The 22551-nt window shown below is 49.5% G+C and overlaps 1 protein-coding gene and 1 long non-coding RNA gene across 2 annotated transcripts in view; one reads left to right on the top strand and one right to left on the bottom strand.

Annotated features, from left to right (window-relative positions):
* Positions 1-22551, bottom strand: part of LOC149462189 (uncharacterized) — a 352283-nt gene that overhangs the window by 20851 nt on the left and 308881 nt on the right. The window lies entirely within an intron of this gene.
* The window catches only part of DPYD (dihydropyrimidine dehydrogenase), a 1720296-nt gene continuing 1715201 nt past the window's right edge, over positions 17457-22551 (top strand). Inside the window, exon 1 of the mRNA XM_089677280.1 lies at positions 17457-17658. Within this exon, the coding sequence (XP_089533406.1) occupies positions 17620-17658 (39 nt within the window). The 5' untranslated portion in view covers positions 17457-17619. The remainder of the gene's footprint in view (positions 17659-22551) is intronic.

Genomic DNA, 22551 nt, shown 5'->3' with positions numbered 1-22551 from the left:
GCCTGGCAGCAGCTATGGGAGGCCCGTAATCTGCCAGCACCCTATGTCAAAAAATTGAACACACCAGCAGTGTGAGGAGACCTGAAAGTGGCACATGGCATAAGAGACTGTGGACCTGGCAGCAGCATGAGGAGGCGGTATAGGGGCCCATGGCAGATTAGGGGCCTGGCAGCAGCTATGGGAGGCCCGTAATCTGCCAGCACCCTATGTCAAAAAATTCAACACACCAGCAGTGTGAAGAGACCTGAATGTGGCACATGGCAGAGTGTGGCGATGGAGACAGCAGCAATGGGAGGCCGTACAGGGACCCATGAGAGACTCTGGACCTGGCAGCAGCATGAGGAGGCGGTATAGGGGCCCATGGCAGATTAGGGGCCTGGCAGCAGCTATAGGAGGCCCGTAATCTGCCAGTACCCTATGTCAAAAAATTTAACACACCAGCAGTGTGAGGAGACCTGAAAGTGGCACATGGCATAAGAGACTCTGGACCTGGCAGCAGCATGAGGAGGCGGTATAGGGGCCCATGGCAGATTAGGGGCCTGGCAGCAGCTATGGGAGGCCCGTAATCTGCCAGCACCCTATGTCAAAAAATTCAACACACCAGCAGTGTGAAGAGACCTGAATGTGGCACATGGCAGAGTGTGGCGATGGAGACAGCAGCAATGGGAGGCCGTACAGGGACCCATGAGAGACTCTGGACCTGGCAGCAGCATGAGGAGGCGGTATATAGGGGCCCATGGCAGATTAGGGGCCTGGCAGCAGCTATAGGAGTTCCGTAATCTGCCAGCACCCTATGTCAAAAAATTCAACACACCAGCAGTGTGAGGAGACCTGAAAGTGGCACATGGCATGAGACACTGTGGACCTGGCAGCAGCATGAGGAGGCGGTACAGGGGCCCATGGCAGATTAGGGGCCTGGCAGCAGCTATGGGAAGCCCGTAATCTGCCAGCACCCTATGTCAAAAAATTCAACACACCAGCAGTGTGAAGAGACATGAATGTGGCACATGGCAGAGTGTGACGATGGAGACAGCAGCAATGGGAGGCCGTACAGGGACCCATGAGAGACTCTGGACCTGGCAGCAGCATGAGGAGGCGGTATATAGGGGCCCATGGCAGATTAGGTGCCTGGCAGCAGCTATAGGAGGCCCGTAATCTGCCAGCACCCTATGTCAAAAAATTGAACACACCAGCAGTGTGAGGAGACCTGAAAGTGGCACATAGCATAAGAGACTGCGGACCTGGCAGCAGCATGAGGAGGCGGTATAGGGGCCCATGGCAGATTAGGGGCCTGGCAGCAGCTATGGGAGGCCCGTAATCTGCCAGCACCCTATGTCAAAAAATTCAACACACCAGCAGTGTGAAGAGACCTGAATGTGGCACATGGCAGAGTGTGGCGATGGAGACAGCAGCAATCGGAGGCCGTACAGGGACCCATGAGAGACTCTGGACCAGGCAGCAGCATGAGGAGGCGGTATAGGGGCCCATGGCAGATTAGGGGCCTGGCAGCAGCTATAGGAGGCCCGTAATCTGCCAGCACCCTATGTCAAAAAATTCAACACACCAGCAGAGTTTGAGGAGACCTGAAAGTGGCACATGGCAGAGTGTGGCGATGGAGACAGCAGCAATGGGAGGCCGTACAGGGACCCATGAGAGACTCTGGACCTGGCAGCAGCATGAGGAGGCGGTATATAGGGGCCCATGGCAGATTAGGGGCCTGGCAGCAGCTATAGGAGGCCCGTAATCTGCCAGCACCCTATGTCAAAAAATTCAACACACCAGCAGTGTGTGAGGAGACCTGAAAGTGGCACATGGCAGAGTGTGGCGATGGAGACAGCAGCAATGGGAGGCCGTACAGGGACCCATGAGAGACTCTGGACCTGGCAGCAGCATGAGGAGGCGGTATATAGGGGCCCATGGCAGATTAGGGGCCTGGCAGCAGCTATGGGAGGCCCGTAATCTGCCAGCACCCTATGTCAAAAAATTCAACACACCAGCAGTGTGTGAGGAGACCTGAAAGTGGCACATGGCAGAGTGTGGCGATGGAGACAGCAGCAATGGGAGGCCGTACAGGGACCCATGAGAGACTCTGGACCTGGCAGCAGCATGAGGAGGCGGTATATAGGGGCCCATGGCAGATTAGGGGCCTGGCAGCAGCTATGGGGGGCCCGTAATCTGCCAGCACCCTATGTCAAAAAATTGAACACACCAGCAGTGTGAGGAAACCTGAAAGTGGCACATGGCATAAGAGACTGTGGACCTGGCAGCAGCATGAGGAGGCGGTATAGGGGCCCATGGCAGATTAGGGGCCTGGCAGCAGCTATGGGAGGCCCGTAATCTGCCAGCACCCTATGTCAAAAAATTCAACACACCAGCAGTGTGAAGAGACCTGAAAGTGGCACATGGCAGAGTGTGGCAATGGAGACAGCAGCAATGGGAGGCCGTACAGGGACCCATGAGAGACTCTGGACCTGGCAGCAGCATGAGGAGGCGGTATATAGGGGCCCATGGCAGATTAGGGGCCTGGCAGCAGCTATGGGAGGCCCCTAATCTGCCAGCACCCTATGTCAAAAAATTGAACACACCAGCAGTGTGAGGAGACCTGAAAGTGGCACATGGCATAAGAGACTGTGGACCTGGCAGCAGCATGAGGAGGCGGTATAGGGGCCCATGGCAGATTAGGGGCCTGGCAGCAGCTATGGGATGCCCGTAATCTGCCAGCACCCTATGTCAAAAAATTCAACACACCAGCAGTGTGAAGAGACCTGAAAGTGGCACATGGCAGAGTGTGGCGATGGAGACAGCAGCAATGGGAGGCCGTACAGGGACCCATGAGAGACTCTGGACCTGGCAGCAGCATGAGGAGGCGGTATATAGGGGCCCATGGCAGATTAGGGGCCTGGCAGCAGCTATGGGAGGTCCGTAATCTGCCAGCACCCTATGTCAAAAAATTGAACACACCAGCAGTGTGAGGAGACCTGAAAGTGGCACATGGCATAAGAGACTGTGGACCTGGCAGCAGCATGAGGAGGCGGTATAGGGGCCAATGGCAGATTAGGGGCCTAGCAGCAGCTATGGGAGGCCCGTAATCTGCCAGCACCCTATGTCAAAAAATTCAACACACCAGCAGTGTGAAGAGACCTGAATGTGGCACATGGCAGAGTGTGGCGATGGAGACAGCAGCAATGGGAGGCCGTACAGGGACCCATGAGAGACTCTGGACCTGGCAGCAGCATGAGGAGGTGGTATATAGGGGCCCATGGCAGATTAGGGGCCTGGCAGCAGCTATAGGAGGCCCGTAATCTGCCAGCACCCTATGTCAAAAAATTTAACACACCAGCAGTGTGAGGAGACCTGAAAGTGGCACATGGCATAAGAGACTGTGGACCTGGCAGCAGCATGAGGAGGCGGTATATAGGGGCCCATGGCAGATTAGGGGCCTGGCAGCAGCTATGGGAGGCCCGTAATCTGCCAGCACCCTATGTCAAAAAATTCAACACACCAGCAGTGTGAAGAGACCTGAATGTGGCACATGGCAGAGTGTGGCAATGGAGACAGCAGCAATGGGAGGCCGTACAGGGACCCATGAGAGACTCTGGACCTGGCAGCAGCATGAGGAGGCGGTATATAGGGGCCCATGGCAGATTAGGGGCCTGGCAGCAGCTATAGGAGGCCCGTAATCTGCCAGCACCCTATGTCAAAAAATTCAACACACCAGCAGTGTGAGGAGACCTGAAAGTGGCACATGGCATGAGACACTGTGGACCTGGCAGCAGCATGAGGAGGCGGTACAGGGGCCCATGGCAGATTAGGGGCCTGGCAGCAGCTATGGGAGGCCCGTAATCTGCCAGCACCCTATGTCAAAGAATTCAACACCCCAGCAGTGTGAAGAGACCTGAATGTGGCACATGGCAGAGTGTGGCGATGAAGACAGCAGCAATGGGAGGCCGTACAGGGACCCATGAGAGACTCTGGACCTGGCAGCAGCATGAGGAGGCGGTATAGGGGCCCATGGCAGATTAGGGGCCTGGCAGCAGCTATAGGAGGCCCGTAATCTGCCAGCACCCTATGTCAAAAAATTCAACACACCAACAGTGTGTGAGGAGACCTGAAAGTGGCACATGGCAGAGTGTGGCGATGGAGACAGCAGCAATGGGAAGCCGTACAGGGACCCATGAGAGACTCTGGACCTGGCAGCAGCATGAGGAGGCAGTATATAGGGGCCCATGGCAGATTAGGGGCCTGGCAGCAGCTATAGGAGGCCCGTAATCTGCCAGCACCCTATGTCAAAAAATTCAACACACCAGCAGTGTGTGAGGAGACCTGAAAGTGGCACATGGCAGAGTGTGGCGATGGAGACAGCAGCAATGGGAGGCCGTACAGGGACCCATGAGAGACTCTGGACCTGGCAGCAGCATGAGGAGGCGGTATATAGGGGCCCATGGCAGATTAGGGGCCTGGCAGCAGCTATAGGAGGCCCGTAATCTGCCAGCACCCTATGTCAAAAAATTCAACACACCAGCAGTGTGTGAGGAGACCTGAAAGTGGCACATGGCAGAGTGTGGCGATGGAGACAGCAGCAATGGGAGGCCGTACAGGGACCCATGAGAGACTCGGGACCTGGCAGCAGCATGAGGAGGCGGTATATAGGGGCCCATGGCAGATTAGGGGCCTGGCAGCAGCTATGGGAGGCCCGTAATCTGCCAGCACCCTATGTCAAAAAATTCAACACACCAGCAGTGTGAAGAGACCTGAAAGTGGCACATGGCAGAGTGTGGCGATGGAGACAGCAGCAATGGGAGGCCGTACAGGGACCCATGAGAGACTCTGGACCTGGCAGCAGCATGAGGAGGCGGTATATAGGGGCCCATGGCAGATTAGGGGCCTGGCAGCAGCTATGGGATGCCCGTAATCTGCCAGCACCCTATGTCAAAAAATTGAACACACCAGCAGTGTGAGGAGACCTGAAAGTGGCACATGGCATAAGAGACTGTGGACCTGGCAGCAGCATGAGGAGGCGGTATAGGGGCCCATGGCAGATTAGGGGCCTGTCAGCAGCTATGGGAGGCCCGTAATCTGCCAGCACCCTATGTCAAAAAATTCAACACACCAGCAGTGTGAAGAGACCTGAATGTGGCACATGGCAGAGTGTGGCGATGGAGACAGCAGCAATGGGAGGCCGTACAGGGACCCATGAGAGACTCTGGACCTGGCAGCAGCATGAGGAGGCGGTATATAGGGGCCCATGGCAGATTAGGGGCCTGGCAGCAGCTATAGGAGGCCCGTAATCTGCCAGCACCCTATGTCAAAAAATTCAACACACCAGCAGTGTGTGAGGAGACCTGAAAGAGGCACATGGCAGAGTGTGGCGATGGAGACGGCAGCAATGGGAGGCCGTACAGGGACCCATGAGAGACTCTGGACCTGGCAGCAGCATGAGGAGGCGGTATATAGGGGCCCATGGCAGATTAGGGGCCTGGCAGCAGCTATGGGAGGCCCGTAATCTGCCAGCACCCTATGTCAAAAAATTCAACACACCAGCAGTGTGAAGAGACCTGAAAGTGGCACATGGCAGAGTGTGGCGATGGAGACAGCAGCAATGGGAGGCCGTACAGGGACCCATGAGAGACTCTGGACCTGGCAGCAGCATGAGGAGGCGGTATATAGGGGCCCATGGCAGATTAGGGGCCTGGCAGCAGCTATGGGAGGCCCGTAATCTGCCAGCACCCTATGTCAAAAAATTGAACACACCAGCAGTGTGAGGAGACCTGAAAGTGGCACATGGCATAAGAGACTGTGGACCTGGCAGCAGCATGAGGAGGCGGTATAGGGGCCCATGGCAGATTAGGGGCCTGGCAGCAGCTATGGGAGGCCCGTAATCTGCCAGCACCCTATGTCAAAAAATTCAACACACCAGCAGTGTGAAGAGACCTGAATGTGGCACATGGCAGAGTGTGGCGATGGAGACAGCAGCAATGGGAGGCTGTACAGGGACCCATGAGAGACTCTGGACCTGGCAGCAGCATGAGGAGGCGGTATATAGGGGCCCATGGCAGATTAGGTGCCTGGCAGCAGCTATAGGAGGCCCGTAATCTGCCAGCACCCTATGTCAAAAAATTCAACACACCAGCAGTGTGAGGAGACCTGAAAGTGGCACATGGCATGAGACACTGTGGACCTGGCAGCAGCATGAGGAGGCGGTACAGGGGCCCATGGCAGATTAGGGGCCTGGCAGCAGCTATGGGAGGCCCGTAATCTGCCAGCACCCTATGTCAAAAAATTCAACACACCAGCAGTGTGAAGAGACCTGAATGTGGCACATGGCAGAGTGTGGCGATGGAGACAGCAGCAATGGGAGGCCGTACAGGGACCCATGAGAGACTCTGGACCTGGCAGCAGCATGAGGAGGCGGTATAGGGGCCCATGGCAGATTAGGGGCCTGGCAGCAGCTATAGGAGGCCCGTAATCTGCCAGCACCCTATGTCAAAAAATTTAACACACCAGCAGTGTGAGGAGACCTGAAAGTGGCACATGGCATAAGAGACTCTGGACCTGGCAGCAGCATGAGGAGGCGGTATAGGGGCCCATGGCAGATTAGGGGCCTGGCAGCAGCTATGGGAGGCCCGTAATCTGCCAGCACCCTATGTCAAAAAATTCAACACACCAGCAGTGTGAAGAGACCTGAATGTGGCACATGGCAGAGTGTGGCGATGGAGACAGCAGCAATGGGAGGCCGTACAGGGACCCATGAGAGACTCTGGACCTGGCAGCAGCATGAGGAGGCGGTATATAGGGGCCCATGGCAGATTAGGGGCCTGGCAGCAGCTATAGGAGTTCCGTAATCTGCCAGCACCCTATGTCAAAAAATTCAACACACCAGCAGTGTGAGGAGACCTGAAAGTGGCACATGGCATGAGACACTGTGGACCTGGCAGCAGCATGAGGAGGCGGTACAGGGGCCCATGGCAGATTAGGGGCCTGGCAGCAGCTATGGGAGGCCCGTAATCTGCCAGCACCCTATGTCAAAAAATTCAACACACCAGCAGTGTGAAGAGACCTGAATGTGGCACATGGCAGAGTGTGGCGATGGAGACAGCAGCAATGGGAGGCCGTACAGGGACCCATGAGAGACTCTGGACCTGGCAGCAGCATGAGGAGGCGGTATAGGGGCCCATGGCAGATTAGGGGCCTGGCAGCAGCTATAGGAGGCCCGTAATCTGCCAGCACCCTATGTCAAAAAATTCAACACACCAGCAGTGTGTGAGGAGACCTGAAAGTGGCACATGGCAGAGTGTGGCGATAGAGACAGCAGCAATGGGAGGCCGTACAGGGACCCATGAGAGACTCTGGACCTGGCAGCAGCATGAGGAGGCGGTATATAGGGGCCCATGGCAGATTAGGGGCCTGGCAGCAGCTATAGGAGGCCCGTAATCTGCCAGCACCCTGTGTCAAAAAATTCAACACACCAGCAGTGTGTGAGGAGACCTGAAAGTGGCACATGGCAGAGTGTGGCGATGGAGACAGCAGCAATGGGAGGCCGTACAGGGACCCATGAGAGACTCTGGACCTGGCAGCAGCATGAGGAGGCGGTATATAGGGGCCTATGGCAGATTAGGGGCCTGGCAGCAGCTATAGGAGGCCCGTAATCTGCCAGCACCCTATGTCAAAAAATTGAACACACCAGCAGTGTGAGGAGACCTGAAAGTGGCACATGGCATGAGACACTGTGGACCTGGCAGCAGCATGAGGAGGCGGTATATAGGGGCCCATGGCAGATTAGGGGCCTGGCAGCAGCTATGGGAGGCCCGTAATCTGCCAGCACTCTATGTCAAAAAATTGAACACACCAGCAGTGTGAGGAGACCTGAAAGTGGCACATGGCATAAGAGACTGTGGACCTGGCAGCAGCATGAGGAGGCGGTATAGGGGCCCATGGCAGATTAGGTGCCTGGCAGCAGCTATGGGAGGCCCGTAATTTGCCAGCACCCTATGACAAAAAATGGAACACACCAGCAGTGTGTGAGGAGACCTGAAAGTGGCACATGTTTGAGGCATGATTCATGGCGGAATTAGTCAGTTGTGTCAGGAACTGGTGGTTTGAAATCCAGACTAATCCACGCCTGATTCATTTTCACAAACGTGAGTCTCTCCACACTTTGGGTGGACAGTCGTGTCCTCCGCAGAGTTACAATACCTCCTGCCGCACTAAACACGCGCTCCGATGCCACGCTACTGGCCGGGCATGACAGCCTTTCAAGGGCAAATTCAGCTAGTTGGGGCCAAAGGTCAAGTTTCGTTGCCCAGTAGTCAAGGGGATTGTCTACCTCGGTTGGCAGGGTGCTGTCCAAGTAGGCCCAAGCCTGTTGTTTGAGGTCCTGCTCCAGGTCCACCTGATGCTGCTGCTGCGGCTGGTTAGTAGTTTCCTCACTGCGCTGGTGAAGAAAGCTACTCATCATCGACTGCAGACTGAGGTAGCCTCTGCTGGTGGAGCTGCCACTGCTCCTACCACCCCACCCCTCACCTGCTGCCATGGCAGCGGAATGCGAGCGCACAGGGCCCACAGTGTCTGAGGATGGACGTTGGCGCACAAAGGCAGAGACCAACTGACTACATAGGTGGTTTTTATAGTACGTTATTTTGGCCTCCCTCTCAGCAGGTGTGAAAAAGGCCACCATTTTTGAACGGTAGCGAGGGTCCAACAAGGTGGACAGCCAAAAGTCATCCCTCTGTCTGATGGTTATTATTCGGCTGTCGGTACGCAAGCAAGCGAGCATGCTATGGGCCATTTGTGCCAAGGAATGCGAGGGACTCCCTGCCTCCATCTCCACAGCATACTGCCACGGTGCGTCTGGGTCCTCTTTCTCCTCCTCCTCCTCCTCTACCAGATGCTCCTGCTCCTCCACTCCTGTCCGCTGAGCGGAAAAACCACCCATTTCACTCAATAATTCCTGAGCACAAATGTCCTCCTCTACCTCCTCCTCTTCTTCCTGTCCTGCCCCCACAGGGGTCATGTGGCGTTGAGATCTGTGCGCCACGTCTACCGCACCCTGACCAGCCATTGTTAACAGCATTTGTTCAAGGACGTGCAACAGAGGAATGACGTCGTTCATCCCATAGTCCTGCCGACTCACGAATAGCGTGGCCTCCTCAAAGGGCCTGAGCAAGCGGCAGGTGTCACGCATGAGCTGCCAATGGCTGACATCGAAGTTACACAGGGGAGTACCTTTATCCGCTTGTAACATCAGGAAATCGGTGATGGCCTTTCGCTGTTCGTAAAGGCGGTCTAACATGTGTAGAGTTGAATTCCACCTTGTTGCAACGTCGCAGATCAGGCGATGCTGTGCAATTCCGTTCTGCCGCTGCAGCTCAAGGAGAGTGTGCTTTGCGGTGTAGGAATGGCTGAAATGCATGCAAAGTTTACGTGACATTTTAAGGATGTCTTGCAGTGGGATGGTGGATTTTATGAACCTCTTGACAACCAGATTGAACATGTGAGCCATGCATGGCGCATGGCACAACCTTCCTTGACGCAGAGCAGACACCATGTTCTTTCCGTTGTCGGTCAACATGGTTCCGATTTTCAGTTTGCGCGGAGACAGCCATCTGTCGATTTCTCTGTTCATTACACTGAGAAGTTCCTCCCCTGTGTGACTACGTTCGCCAAGGCATACCAGGTGCAGCACAGCGTGACACCGTTGCGCCCTGCACATGTGATATGCCGGTCGGGTAATGGGACTTGGCACGGGGGGGGCGGCTGAGGACACGGCGGAAGAAGAGGTGGTAGAGGCGGACATCTTTGCCGGACCAAGGACGTGCAAACGTGGAGGCAAAAGCGGCGTGACCTGTCCAAGTTGCTGGTGCGGCTGTGACGGCACCACGTTCACCCAGTGGGCCGTAAATGACATGTACTGTCCCTGACCGTAGTTACAGCTCCACACGTCGGCACTGCCGTGCACTTTGGCAGAGACCGACATGCTCAAAGACTGGCCCACCATCTCTTCTACATGTGAATGCAGGGCTGGCACTGCCTTTTTGGCGAAGAAATGACGGCTTGGCACTCTCCACCGCGGCGCGGCACAAGCCATCATTTCTCGGAAAGGTGCTGAGTCCACCACTTGGAAAGGGAGGGACTGCAGCACCAGCAACTTGGACAGGAGGACGTTCAGCTTTTGCACCGTCGGGTGCGTGCTCGCAAACTGTTGTCTCTTGGAAACGGATTCCAAGAAAGACTGCTGACGGAATCCGTGAAGAGGAGTAGCAGGAGAAGGAGCATCTGAACGAGCGGAAGATGCCAACGAGCGACAACTCCCCTCAGCAGAGGTGTTGGAGCCTTGACTGGCTGATGGAGGGCGATTGACGTCGGGTGACGAAGCAAGTAACGGAGCGGGTGATGGAGCGGGGACTGGGGCGGGCAGAACCGCCGTATCTTTATCACGGTTTTCCCAGGCCACCAAATGGCGACGCTGCATATGCTGCCGCAACGCTGTAGTCCCAACATGGGCCCCCTGGCCACGCTTGACTTTCTGGCCACATAGTCGACATACGGCTACGTTTACTTCCTCGGGCGGCTTGACGAAAAATTGCCACACCGCCGAGTAGGAAACTTTGCCCCCGATACTCCTCACTGGCTGACTGCTGCTTCCTCCGTGCACACCGGCACCACTACTGGCCGTGGTGGTAGGCTGCAGTGGAGCTGGTGCTCTACTCCGTGGCCGTTTGGCTCCACTGACACTGCTGCGACCCTGCTGCCTCCTGGGCAACCCACCGACTGTTTCGCTCGCTGCCAAGCTGCCACCCTCTTCTCCTGATGATGCGGAAGAAATTGCCTGATGACGACGAGGCTGCCAAGTGCGATCAACCTCCTCATCATCAAGTAGGGTCTCCGCCTCACTACTAGCCCCCTCGGCTGCGTCTGGGTCAGGAGACAGACCTGTCTCTAGACCGGCTACTGAGCCACTCTCCTCGCCACTACTTCTTCGCCTGGCTGCTGAAAAGGCGGATGTCTCCCCCCGTTCCTGACCGCCCTCTGTTAGCTCTTCCTCACTGTACAGTGGGGCTGAGCCCACAGCATGCGATACTTCGCTTGGTGAGGGAACACCAAAGGACAGGGGCAGGTAGAGGACACGTGATTTCAGTGGGCTTGGTCCCGGGCCATGCCAACTAACGGTTGTGTCTGACGTACCCACCGACCGTTGGCTGTAGGTGTCAGAGGTGACCTGGGAAGAGGAAGACGACCGAGCCAACCAATCGATGACGGCAGGGTTGTCGGTGGAGACACGACCGCTGGATGACACCGGGAGCACTGGCCTCTGGCTGCGAATAGTGCGGCCTCGACCCCTTCCTCTGCTGCCACGTCTGCTCGCTCCTAAAACATTGCCTCCTCTGCCACTCCTCTGCGTGTTGTCTGACATACTCTTTAATTCAAAGATTCTGTGTCCCTGAGTAACAATTCTGTGTCCCTGAGTAACAATTCTGTGTCTGTCCCTGAGTAACAATTCTGTGGCCCTAAGTAACAATTCTGTGTCCCTCAGTAACAATTCTGTGTCCCTCAGTAACAATTCTGTGTCCCTGAGTAACAATTCTGTGTCTGTCCCTGAGTAACAATTCTGTGTCTGTCTGAGTAACAATTCTGTGTCCCTCAGTAACAATTCTGTGTCCCTCAGTAACAATTCTGTGTCCCTGAGTAACAATTCTGTGTCCCTCAGTAACAATTCTGTGTCCCTCAGTAACAATTCTGTGTCCCTGAGTAACAATTCTGTGTCCCTCAGTAACAATTCTGTGTCCCTCAGTAACAATTCTGTGTCTGTCCCTGAGTAACAATTCTGTGTCTGTCACTGAGTAACAATTCTGTGTCCCTCAGTAACAATTCTGTGTCGCTCAGTAACAATTCTGTGTCCCTCAGTAACAATTCTGTGTCCCTCAGTAACAATTCTGTGTCTGTCCCTGAGTAACAATTCTGTGGCCCTAAGTAACGGTTCTGTGGCCCTCAGTAACAATTCTGTGTCCCTGATTAACGTTTATGTGGCCCTAAGTAACGGTTCTGTGGCCCTCAGTAACAATTCTGTGTCCCTGAGTAACAATTCTGTGTCTGTCCGAGTAACAATTCTGTGGCCCTAAGTAACAGTTCTGTGGCCCTCAGTAACAATTCTGTGTCCCTGAGTAACAATTCTGTGGCCCTAAGTAACGGTTCTGTGGCCCTCAGTAACAATTATGTGTCCCTGAGTAACAATTCTGTGTCTGTCCGAGTAACAATTCTGTGACCCTCAGTAACAGTTCTGTGGCCCTCAGTAACAATTCTGTGTCCCTGAGTAACAACTCTGTGGCCCTAAGTAACGGTTCTGTGGCCCTCAGTAACAATTCTGTGTCCCTCAGTAAAAATTCTGTGTCTGTCCCTGAGTAACAATTCTGTGGCCCTAAGTAACGGTTCTGTGGCCCTCAGTAACAATTCTGTGTCCCTCAGTAACAATTCTGTGTCCCTCAGTAACAATTCTGTGTCTGTCCCTGATTAACGTTTACGTGGCCCTAAGTAACGGTTCTGTGGTCCTCAGTAACAATTCTGTGTCCCTGATTAACGTTTCTGTGGCCCTAAGTAACGGTTCTGTGGCCCTCATTAACAATTCTGTGTCCCTCAAGAAACAATTCTGTGTCTGTCCGTGAGTAACAATTCTGTGGCCCTAAGTAATGGTTCTGTGGCCCTCAGTAACAATTCTGTGTCCCTGATTAACGTTTATGTGGCCCTAAGTAACGGTTCTGTGGCCCTCAGTAACAATTCTGTGTCCCTGATTAACGTTTCTGTGGCCCTAAGTAACGGTTCTGTGGCCCTCAGTAACAATTCTGTGTCCCTCAAGAAACAATTCTGTGTCTGTCCCTGAGTAACAATTCTGTGGCCCTAAGTAACGGTTCTGTGGCCCTCAGTAACAATTCTGTGTCCCTGATTAACTTTTATGTGGCCCTAAGTAACGGTTCTGTGGCCCTCAGTAACAATTCTGTGTCCCTGATTAACGTTTCTGTGGCCCTAAGTAACGGTTCTGTGGCCCTCAGTAACAATTCTGTGTCCCTGAGTAACAATTCTGTGGCCCTAAGTAACGGTTCTGTGGCCCTCAGTAACAATTATGTGTCCCTGAGTAACAATTCTGTGGCCCTAAGTAAAGGTTGTGGCCCTCAGTAACAATTCTGTGTCCCTCAGTAACAATTCTGTGTCTGTCCCTGAGTAACAATTATGTGGCCCTAAGTAACGGTTATGTGGCCCTCAGTAACAATTCTGTGTCCCTGAGTAACGTTTCTGTGGCCCTAAGTAACGGTTCTGTGGCCCTCAGTAACAATTCTGTGTCCCTGAGTAACAATTCTGTGTCTGTCCGAGTAACAATTCTGTGGCCCTAAGTAACAGTTCTGTGGCCCTCAGTAACAATTCTGTGTCCCTGAGTAACAATTCTGTGGCCCTAAGTAACGGTTCTGTGGCCCTCAGTAACAATTCTGTGTCCCTGAGTAACAATTCTGTGGCCCTAAGTATCGGTTGTGGCCCTCAGTAACAATTCTGTGTCCCTCAGTAACAATTCTGTGTCTGTCCCTGAGTAACAATTCTGTGGCCCTAAATAACGGTTCTGTGGCCCTCAGTAACAATTCTGTGTCCCTGATTAACTTTTATGTGGCCCTAAGTAACGGTTCTGTGGCCCTCAGTAACAATTCTGTGTCCCTGATTAACGTTTCTGTGGCCCTAAGTAACGGTTCTGTGGCCCTCAGTAACAATTCTGTGTCCCTGAGTAACAATTCTGTGGCCCTAAGTAACGGTTCTGTGGCCCTCAGTAACAATTCTGTGTCCCTGAGTAACAATTCTGTGGCCCTAAGTAACGGTTGTGGCCCTCAGTAACAATTCTGTGTCCCTCAGTAACAATTCTGTGTCTGTCCCTGAGTAACAATTATGTGGCCCTAAGTAACGGTTATGTGGCCCTCAGTAACAATTCTGTGTCCCTGAGTAACGTTTCTGTGGCCCTAAGTAACGGTTCTGTGGCCCTCAGTAACAATTCTGTGTCCCTGAGTAACAAATCTGTGTCTGTCCGAGTAACAATTCTGTGGCCCTAAGTAACAGTTCTGTGGCCCTCAGTAACAATTCTGTGTCCCTGAGTAACAATTCTGTGGCCCTAAGTAACGGTTCTGTGGCCCTCAGTAACAATTTTGTGTCCCTGAGTAACAATTCTGTGGCCCTAAGTAACGGTTGTGGCCCTCAGTAACAATTCTGTGTCCCTCAGTAACAATTCTGTGTCTGTCCCTGAGTAACAATTATGTGGCCTTAAGTAACGGTTATGTGGCCCTCAGTAACAATTCTGTGTCCCTGAGTAATGTTTCTGTGGCCCTAAGTAACGGTTCTGTGGCCCTCAGTAACAATTCTGTGTCCCTCAAGAAACAATTCTGTGTCTGTCCCTGAGTAACAATTCTGTGGCCCTAAGTAACGGTTCTGTGGCCCTCAGTAACAATTATGTGTCCCTGATTAACTTTTATGTGGCCCTAAGTAACGGTTCTGTGGCCCTCAGTAACAATTCTGTGTCCCTGATTAACGTTTCTGTGGCCCTAAGTAACGGTTCTGTGGCCCTCAGTAACAATTCTGTGTCCCTGAGTAACAATTCTGTGGCCCTAAGTAACGGTTGTGGCCCTCAGTAACAATTCTGTGTCCCTCAGTAACAATTCTGTGTCTGTCCCTGAGTAACAATTATGTGGCCCTAAGTAACGGTTATGTGGCCCTCAGTAACAATTCTGTGTCCCTGAGTAACGTTTCTGTGGCCCTAAGTAACGGTTCTGTGGCCCTCAGTAACAATTCTGTGTCCCTGAGTAACAATTCTGTGTCCCTGAGTAACAATTCTGTGTCTGTCCCTGAGTAACAATTCTGTGGCCCTAAGTAACGGTTCTGTGGCCCTCAGTAACAATTCTGTGTCCCTGAGTAACGTTTCTGTGGCCCTAAGTAACAATTCTGTGGCCCTCAGTAACAATTCTGTGTCTGTCCCTGAGTAACAATTCTGTGGCCCTAACTAACGTTTCTGTGGCCCTAAGTAACAGTTCTGTGGCCCTCAGTAACAATTCTGTGTCCCTGAGTAACGTTTCTGTGGCCCTAAGTAACAATTCTGTGGCCCTCAGTAACAATTCTGTGTCTGTCCCTGAATAACAATTCTGTGGCCCTAACTAACGTTTCTGTAGCCCTAAGTAACAGTTCTGTGGCCCTCAGTAACAATTCTGTGTCTGTCCCTGAGTAACAATTCTGTGGCCCTAACTAACGTTTCTGTGGCCCTAAGTAACAATTCTCTGGCACTCAGTAACAATTTTGTCTGTCCCTGAGTAACGGTTCTGTGGCCCTAACTAACGTTTCTGTGGCCCTAAGTAACAGTTCTGTGGCCCTCAGTAACAATTCTGTGTCTGTCCCTGAGTAACAATTCTGTGGCCCTAACTAACGTTTCTGTGGCCCTAAGTAACAGTTCTGTGGCCCTCAGTAACAATTCTGTGTCTGTCCCTGAGTAACAATTCTGTGGCCCTAACTAATGTTTCTGTGGCCCTAAGTAACAGTTCTGTGGCCCTCAGTAACAATTCTGTGTCTGTCCCTGAGTAACAATTCTGTGGCCCTAACTAACGTTTCTGTGGCCCTAAGTAACAATTCTCTGGCACTCAGTAACAATTCTGTCTGTCCCTGAGTAACAATTCTGTGGCCCTAATAACGTTTCTGTGGCCCTAAGTAACAGTTCTGTGGCCCTCAGTAACAATTCTGTGTCTGTCCCTGAGTAACAATTCTGTGGCCCTAACTAACGTTTCTGTGGCCCTAAGTAACAATTCTCTGGCACTCAGTAACAATTCTGTCTGTCCCTGAGTAACAATTCTGTGGTCCTAACTAGCGTTTCTTTGTCCCTAAGTAACGATTCTGTGGCCCTCATTAACAATTCTGTGTCCCTGAGTAATGCTTCTCTGTCCCTAAGTAACGTTTCTCTGTCCCCAAGTAACGTTTCTGTGGCCCTAACTCTGTCCCTAATACAGAGCGGTCTGCCTCTCTTGAATGACTGGAGGCAAATGAAGAATTCTAAAATGGCCGCTATTTATAGCTCGACCATTACACAGTGCTGGCTGGCTGGCTGCTGATTGGCTAATGCGATCACATGTCATTAAGGAATGCATTATGGGTCAGCGCGCCTTGTCTGCGCGCCTTCCCAGACATCCCCGCTCCGTCGCCGCACATGTCCGCCGCCATTTTAGGAAAAATTTCGATTTGCGCGTCCGAAGTAGGCTATTTTTCGGAATTTTTCCAATATTCGACTCGAATTCCACTTCGCCTACTTCGATTCGCTCATCTCTAGTGCTGACAGCAAGGATGAGTCACTGGTTGTTAGGAGCTCCTTAGTAACCGATGACTTATCCCTGCTTCTGATAGCAAGCTGAGTCACTGGTTGTTAGGACACCAACAGGTGCTGGCAAAAATGCTCTCTGGTGCATTTGTGATGCATTTTTCCATGTCTCAGCATGGTTCCATACAGAAAAATGCACCATATTGCACTACTGTTGACTGCACTAGAACTCACTGCACTGGTGTGAACAAAGCCATTGGAATCCATGTTAAAGCGGAGCTCCATCTACAAGGGGAAGCACTGTTTGTTTGCACCTTTCCCCCCCACTGCTACATTTGGCACTTTTTTGGGGGGAGCTGGTACCTGGTTTTGACAAGTACCCGCTCCCACTTCCGGCTCATTTCGCCGTGGCTAACTGATTTGGAAATTCTGCCCCCCTCCTTCCCCCTGCAATCTTTTGGGACACATCACAAGTCCCGGAAGACTACGGGACCAATCACAAGGCACAGCATTACTTGCAAATGTGCAGTAGGAAACCAGCTGTGAAGCTGCGAGGCTTCACTTCCGGTTTCCCTTACTTGCAATGCTAGCGCCGGGAACCCGGAGGCTAGTGAAGAACCAACCAGGGTGATGATAGTGCCTGACCCCTGGACAGGTAAGTGTGCTTATATTAAAGGTCAGCAGCTACAGTATTTGTAGCTGCTGACTTTTAATATTTTGGGGAGAGCCTGGAGCTCCTCTTTAACTATTGTCCACGCATTTTTTTTTATGCAGATTAAAAACTCTTTGGAATGCATGTTGTGTGAACTGGCTCCTGGAGGATGCAAATTAAACTAATTTGATAAACTAAGAAGAAAAAACTTAAGCAAAAAAAATGGATGTGCTGCTTTTTATTTGTATTCATTTTCTTTTAATTTTGTACTTGTTTATGTGTTTGAATTTCAGCAAAAAATAAAATAAAAAAGGATGCCACAGATAATTCTGTTTAATTTATTAACCACTGCCTTTCAACAGAAAACACAGCAACAGCTGTCTCTGACCAGAGAAATAGATGTACAAAGTTCATGTCTTCTGTGTACTAAGTCACATGGTCCCCTTAGCACGCCTACTCTCCAATACTCCCCCTGGGTTAGTCACCAGCTTTGCTTTTCTCATTAACTGCTTGGCAGCTTGAACCTGAACTTGTTTCAGTTTTTAATACGATCCAGTGCTGAACTTGCCGACATTAAAATAATAGCGTAAAAATCTTTTCATAGTTTCATTCTCAAAGCTGTTGCAAAAGACAAGAGCAGAACTGTAGCAACATGGCTTGCATGCTGAGCAAGGACCCACTGGATATTGAGGTATTGAAAATGGTTTTCATGTTTTTCTTGTCTAACAGATGTTTGTGCATATATAATAGATTCTGATATTGGAGACCATGCTTCTGCAGCTCTTGCTAAGTGCATATTACAGTAACTTGGATCCCTGCTGCTTAGTGGTTTGTGTGTTAAATTGGCAGGTGTGAAACTTGATTTTTCAATCCCTGTAAACAGTTCAGGAGGCTGTGCATCAAAGTCTCTCTGCAGCAAAGGGGATGCATAAACAACTTTAGATTTAAAAATCAAGGGACGTGGGTCAATGTAGTACAGCGCTGCTGCAATCTGTGTTGGGCCATGCTTTTTGTGCAATGCTATACAAGCCTATCTAATCAATGTAGATAACCATGTCATTCATTTATAAAGCCGTTCACCCCTTGGAGTATTGGATGTCGAAGATGGAGCAACAGTTACCCTGTTAAGGAAACTTCTTGTGATACAAATGCTGCAGAATTTACAGTTACAATGTAATCACTGTTGAAAAGTTTTGGAAGTTTAAGCTTTCTTAAAGGGAATGCATTAAAATATAAACATAGAGGTTGCCACTGATGACCTGTTATTAAATGTGCAAGTTCAGGGGTAGAAGTGTTTCAAACTGATGCCATTAACACAAGCCCAAAGCTTGTCAACACAGGCCTTAAAGTGATTGTAAACCTCGGTCATAGAATCTGAACAAAGCACAGATATCTGTAGTGTTTACCTGTCTATCTCCAAATCTCTGTGTGGTTTCTCTCTGGTGCTTTGTTCCTTTGTTATCAGTTTGAGTCACTTCTGACAAGATTTTCCAGCACATGAGATAAATTTGTGTCGGAGGGAGGGGGGGGAGAGCTCAGCAGAGAGTTTGTCTTTTCACAACATAGTTCCTGTGTGTGTCCTTTTCCTCCAATCAACTCTAACTGCAGCTCCCTGCCCCCTCCTCTGTGATAATGACAAATGTGGAAGGATTTTATTTAAAATCAGAACTTTTGTAGGGATGTAGAAGAGAGAAGACTGCATATAGATGTAAAACGTATGTAGGACGATTTGTTTAATCTCTGTATATCACCTAAGGCTAGTCACTTCACTGGGTATATGTAAGGGTTTACAACCACTTCACTGGGTATATGTGAGGGTCTACAATCACTTTCCGGCCACCCACCCACCCGCAATGTACTGCAGATTGCGGCAGCTAAAGGACCAGAGGCGTACCCATACATCGCTGGTCTTTTGGCAACACAGGAGGGTGCTGCACGCACGAGCACACGCGCAACCCTCGCCCCCCCAAATCTGCTGTGTCCACCAGACACAGCGGAATAAGAATCCTGGTAATCGGGACCGAAAGATCCTGTGATCGCTATGAGATCACATGAACACAAAGACAACAAAGATTTTATGAATCAATCTGATTCATAATAGCTTTGCTTCTGTTCCTGGAGAGCTGTGATTGGACCACAGCTCTCACATGACACGTGGGGATAATCATAGCAAAATAATGTTAACATTTTTTTTTTTATTATTATTATTGAGAGAACTACTTGCGGCCTGCCTGCCAACAATGTGCAGGTGCGTGGTGGCTCTGGGCAAAGCGAAGTAAACTTAATTTGTTTTCTATTCCTAGGTGTGCATGCGTGCACCCCCCACTGCCCCCTAATCCATCCAGGGAGAGAAGAAGGAACATGGCACTGAGTAAAAGCACTACATTTTACACGCACATGTTAGATTAGTGCATTTAACTTTTTAATCACCCATATTAACCCTTTGATCACCCCATCACCCTGCCAGTGCTGTTAGTACAGTGTCAGTATATAGAATTTATCACTGATCACTGCATTATTGCCACTAGCGACATCAGATAGCATCAGGGTCAGTTAGCACCCCTCCCAGCCAGGATCAGCTGACGTTCAATTGCCTGCACACTATCGCACTCGTGCTATAGGGTGCTGATCACCGCCATTACAAGTATAGTGTTTGTATGAATCAATATATTGATTACAAACAAAACTATATTAGTGTCTCCTTATTATAGTGTCCCCAAAAACGCAGTGTTAGCAGGATCAGCCCAGTTCACTGCCAACACTAGCGTTTAGCCCCTCGGCTTTCATGTAAAAACAACTCTAGTCACTAATTAGCCGCTGGATCACTTTTACAAGCAGCGGAGAGTGATTACCCCACCGCTCCTGCCTCCTTCCAAGGTTTTCTTGGGCTTTCCCGCCAAGGAACCAAAAAATGAAGTCAGCAGTTTTGCTGGCTGAAAATAGAGCTGATCGGAAACTAGAATGCCTCCAATAATCTCTATGGTCTAAGAGATCACAAGCTACGAAAATCTCATCATTTCCGTTTTGCCGGATAAATTTTTAAATTGGGAAAGTATCTGATCACACTGACCTTGGTGTGATCAGGTACTTTAAGGGCAGAGGAGAGATCTAGAGTCTAACAGACCCCAGATTCCTCAGAAAAGAATACCTGTCAATGCCTATTGCTCTCACAGAAATATTTACATTCCCTGTGATAACAATAAAAGTAATAAAAAAAAAATGAAAGGGACAGTGTAAAAATAATAAAAAAAAGCAAAATAAATAATTAAAAAAATATTCAACCCCGCCCCATTCTAATCCTTGCGCGCAAAGGCAAATGCAAGCGGCGGTTCCTAGGCGGTATGTAAACAGAGATTGCACCATGCATGTAAGGTATCACCGCGAACATCAGATCTAGGGCAGTAAATCTAGCATTAGACCTTCTCTCTAAATCTAAAGTGGTGATCTGTAAAGGCTTTTAGAATGTCGCCTATGGATATTATAAATTTACGTAATTTATCGTTGTTGCACGGGTGTACGTAATTTTAAAGCATGTCATGTTTTATATGCATTTACTCAGCATAACATCATCTTTTATATTTTATCAAACAATTGGGCAATATATTGTGTTTTGTGCAATAAAATTATAAAAAGTGGATTTTTTCCCAAAAATTTGCGTTTGAAAAATCTCTGTGCAAATATTGTATGACATAAAAAATTTCAATACCCACCGTTTTATTTTCTATGGCCTCCGATTTTTAAAAATATATAATGTTTGGGGGTTCAAAGTAATTTTCTAGCAAAAAAAATAGTTTTTTAAAGTAAACTAAAAGTGTCAGAAAAGGCTTGATCTTCAAGTGGTTAGAAAAGTGGGTAATGTCTTGCATAAGCTTCTAATGTTGGCACTGAAATGCCAGGATAGTAAAAGCACCCCTCCCCCAAATTACCCTTTTTTGGAAAGTAGACACTCCAGCAGGGGCAGACTGACAACTCATGGGGCCCCCGGGCAATAGGGGATCATGGGGCCCCTGTGTCCTTGCCCAAACTCAAAAAAGCCTATGAAAAAGGTACCAGGGGCATCTCATGGGGCCCCCTACTGACCCCGGGCCCTCGGGCAGTGCCCGAGTTTCCAAATGGTCAGTCCGCCCCTGCACTCCAGGGTATTTACTAAGAGGCATGGTGAATATTTTGCAGATCTCATTAGTTTTAGGAAAACAAAGAAAGAAAACAAAAATGTGTTTTTTCTTTCTTTTATTCTTTTTCAAAACCCTGTGACAAAAATTATATCTGTAAAATACTCACCATGCCTCTTATCAAACTCCTTGGGGTGTCTATTTTCCAAAAAGGGGTCATTTGGGGTGTGTTTGTACTATCCTGGCATTTTAGGGCCTCCAAAACTATGATAGGCAGTGAGAAAGTAATATGAGGAAATATGCCCTTTGAAAGCCTGAACGTGGTCATTGGATTTTGAGGGCATGTATGTGGCTAGGCTGCCAAAAAGTCTCTTGCATATTGTATCCCCATACTCAGCAGAAGTAGCTGAATGTATTTTAACTGACAACTTTGTGTAAAAAAAAAAATTTGTGGTAAAAAATAAAATGTTCCATGAACTCAACATGTCGCTCAGCAAATTCCTTGGGAGTGTCTTCTTTCCAAAAAAGGGCCATTTGGGGGGGGAGGGGGGTTGTACTACACTGGCATTTTAGCACCTCAAGAAATGCAGTCAGAAAGTAAAAGCTGTGTAAATTCCATTATATATACCATAGTTTGTAGACGCTATAACTTTCACACAAACCAATTAATATACATGTATTGGCAGAACACATTTTTGCCTGAATTTATGACTAACTATACTATATATTTTTTTATAATCAAAAATAAAAAATATCTTTTTTTTTTCAAAATTTTCAGTCTTTTTTCATTTATATCACAAAAAATAAAAAACCCATTTGTGCTCAAATACCACCAAAAGAAAGCTCTATTTGTGTGAAATGTTTTGTTTGGGTACAGCTTTGCATGACCACACAATTACCAGTTGAAATAGTGCAGTACCGAATGGCAAAAAGTTGCCTGGTCATTAAGGGAGGTAAATCTTCCTGAGGGCAAGTGGTTAAGCAAAACTTTTTTTTTTTTTTTAGATATGGATAGATTGGAGAGGGATGAGAACACCTGTCAGGCTTTAATGGTAGTCATTGCCCCCAATAAGGAGATTCACCCTCTCTGTTTGTCATTTTTTTCCTTTATTATCAAAAGTGAAAGAAAATCTAAAATTTTGGGTTGTCCCCAGAAAAGGAATAGATTAGACAGTAGTCCTGGCGACAACAAGAGATTTATTTGCTTTGGAGGAATTTCCTATCACTTTCTGTTTTTGGTATGGATATGAAGTTAAGGTAAATCTCTCCAATGGGAAATGCATGACAAAAAACATACAGGGGTTATAACCCTCCCTTACTGTATCCAAAATGGAAAAAAAGGTTTTGTCTTTACTTGAAGTTTAAGGGTGGCAATGAGCTCTACACAAACACACACATACATTCAATCTGGAAGGGTAGCATCATGGGGATACATATAATTGAAATCGTAATTATGTTTTCAAATAAGTTAA

This window comes from Staurois parvus, unplaced genomic scaffold, assembly GCF_062004578.1.
Source record: "Staurois parvus isolate SC_StPar_1 unplaced genomic scaffold, SC_StPar_1.0 ptg000183l, whole genome shotgun sequence".
In the NCBI taxonomy this organism is placed as follows: domain Eukaryota; kingdom Metazoa; phylum Chordata; class Amphibia; order Anura; family Ranidae; genus Staurois; species Staurois parvus.
Note: the sequence above shows the minus strand (reverse complement) of the source record. Positions and strands in the feature narration are given on the sequence as shown.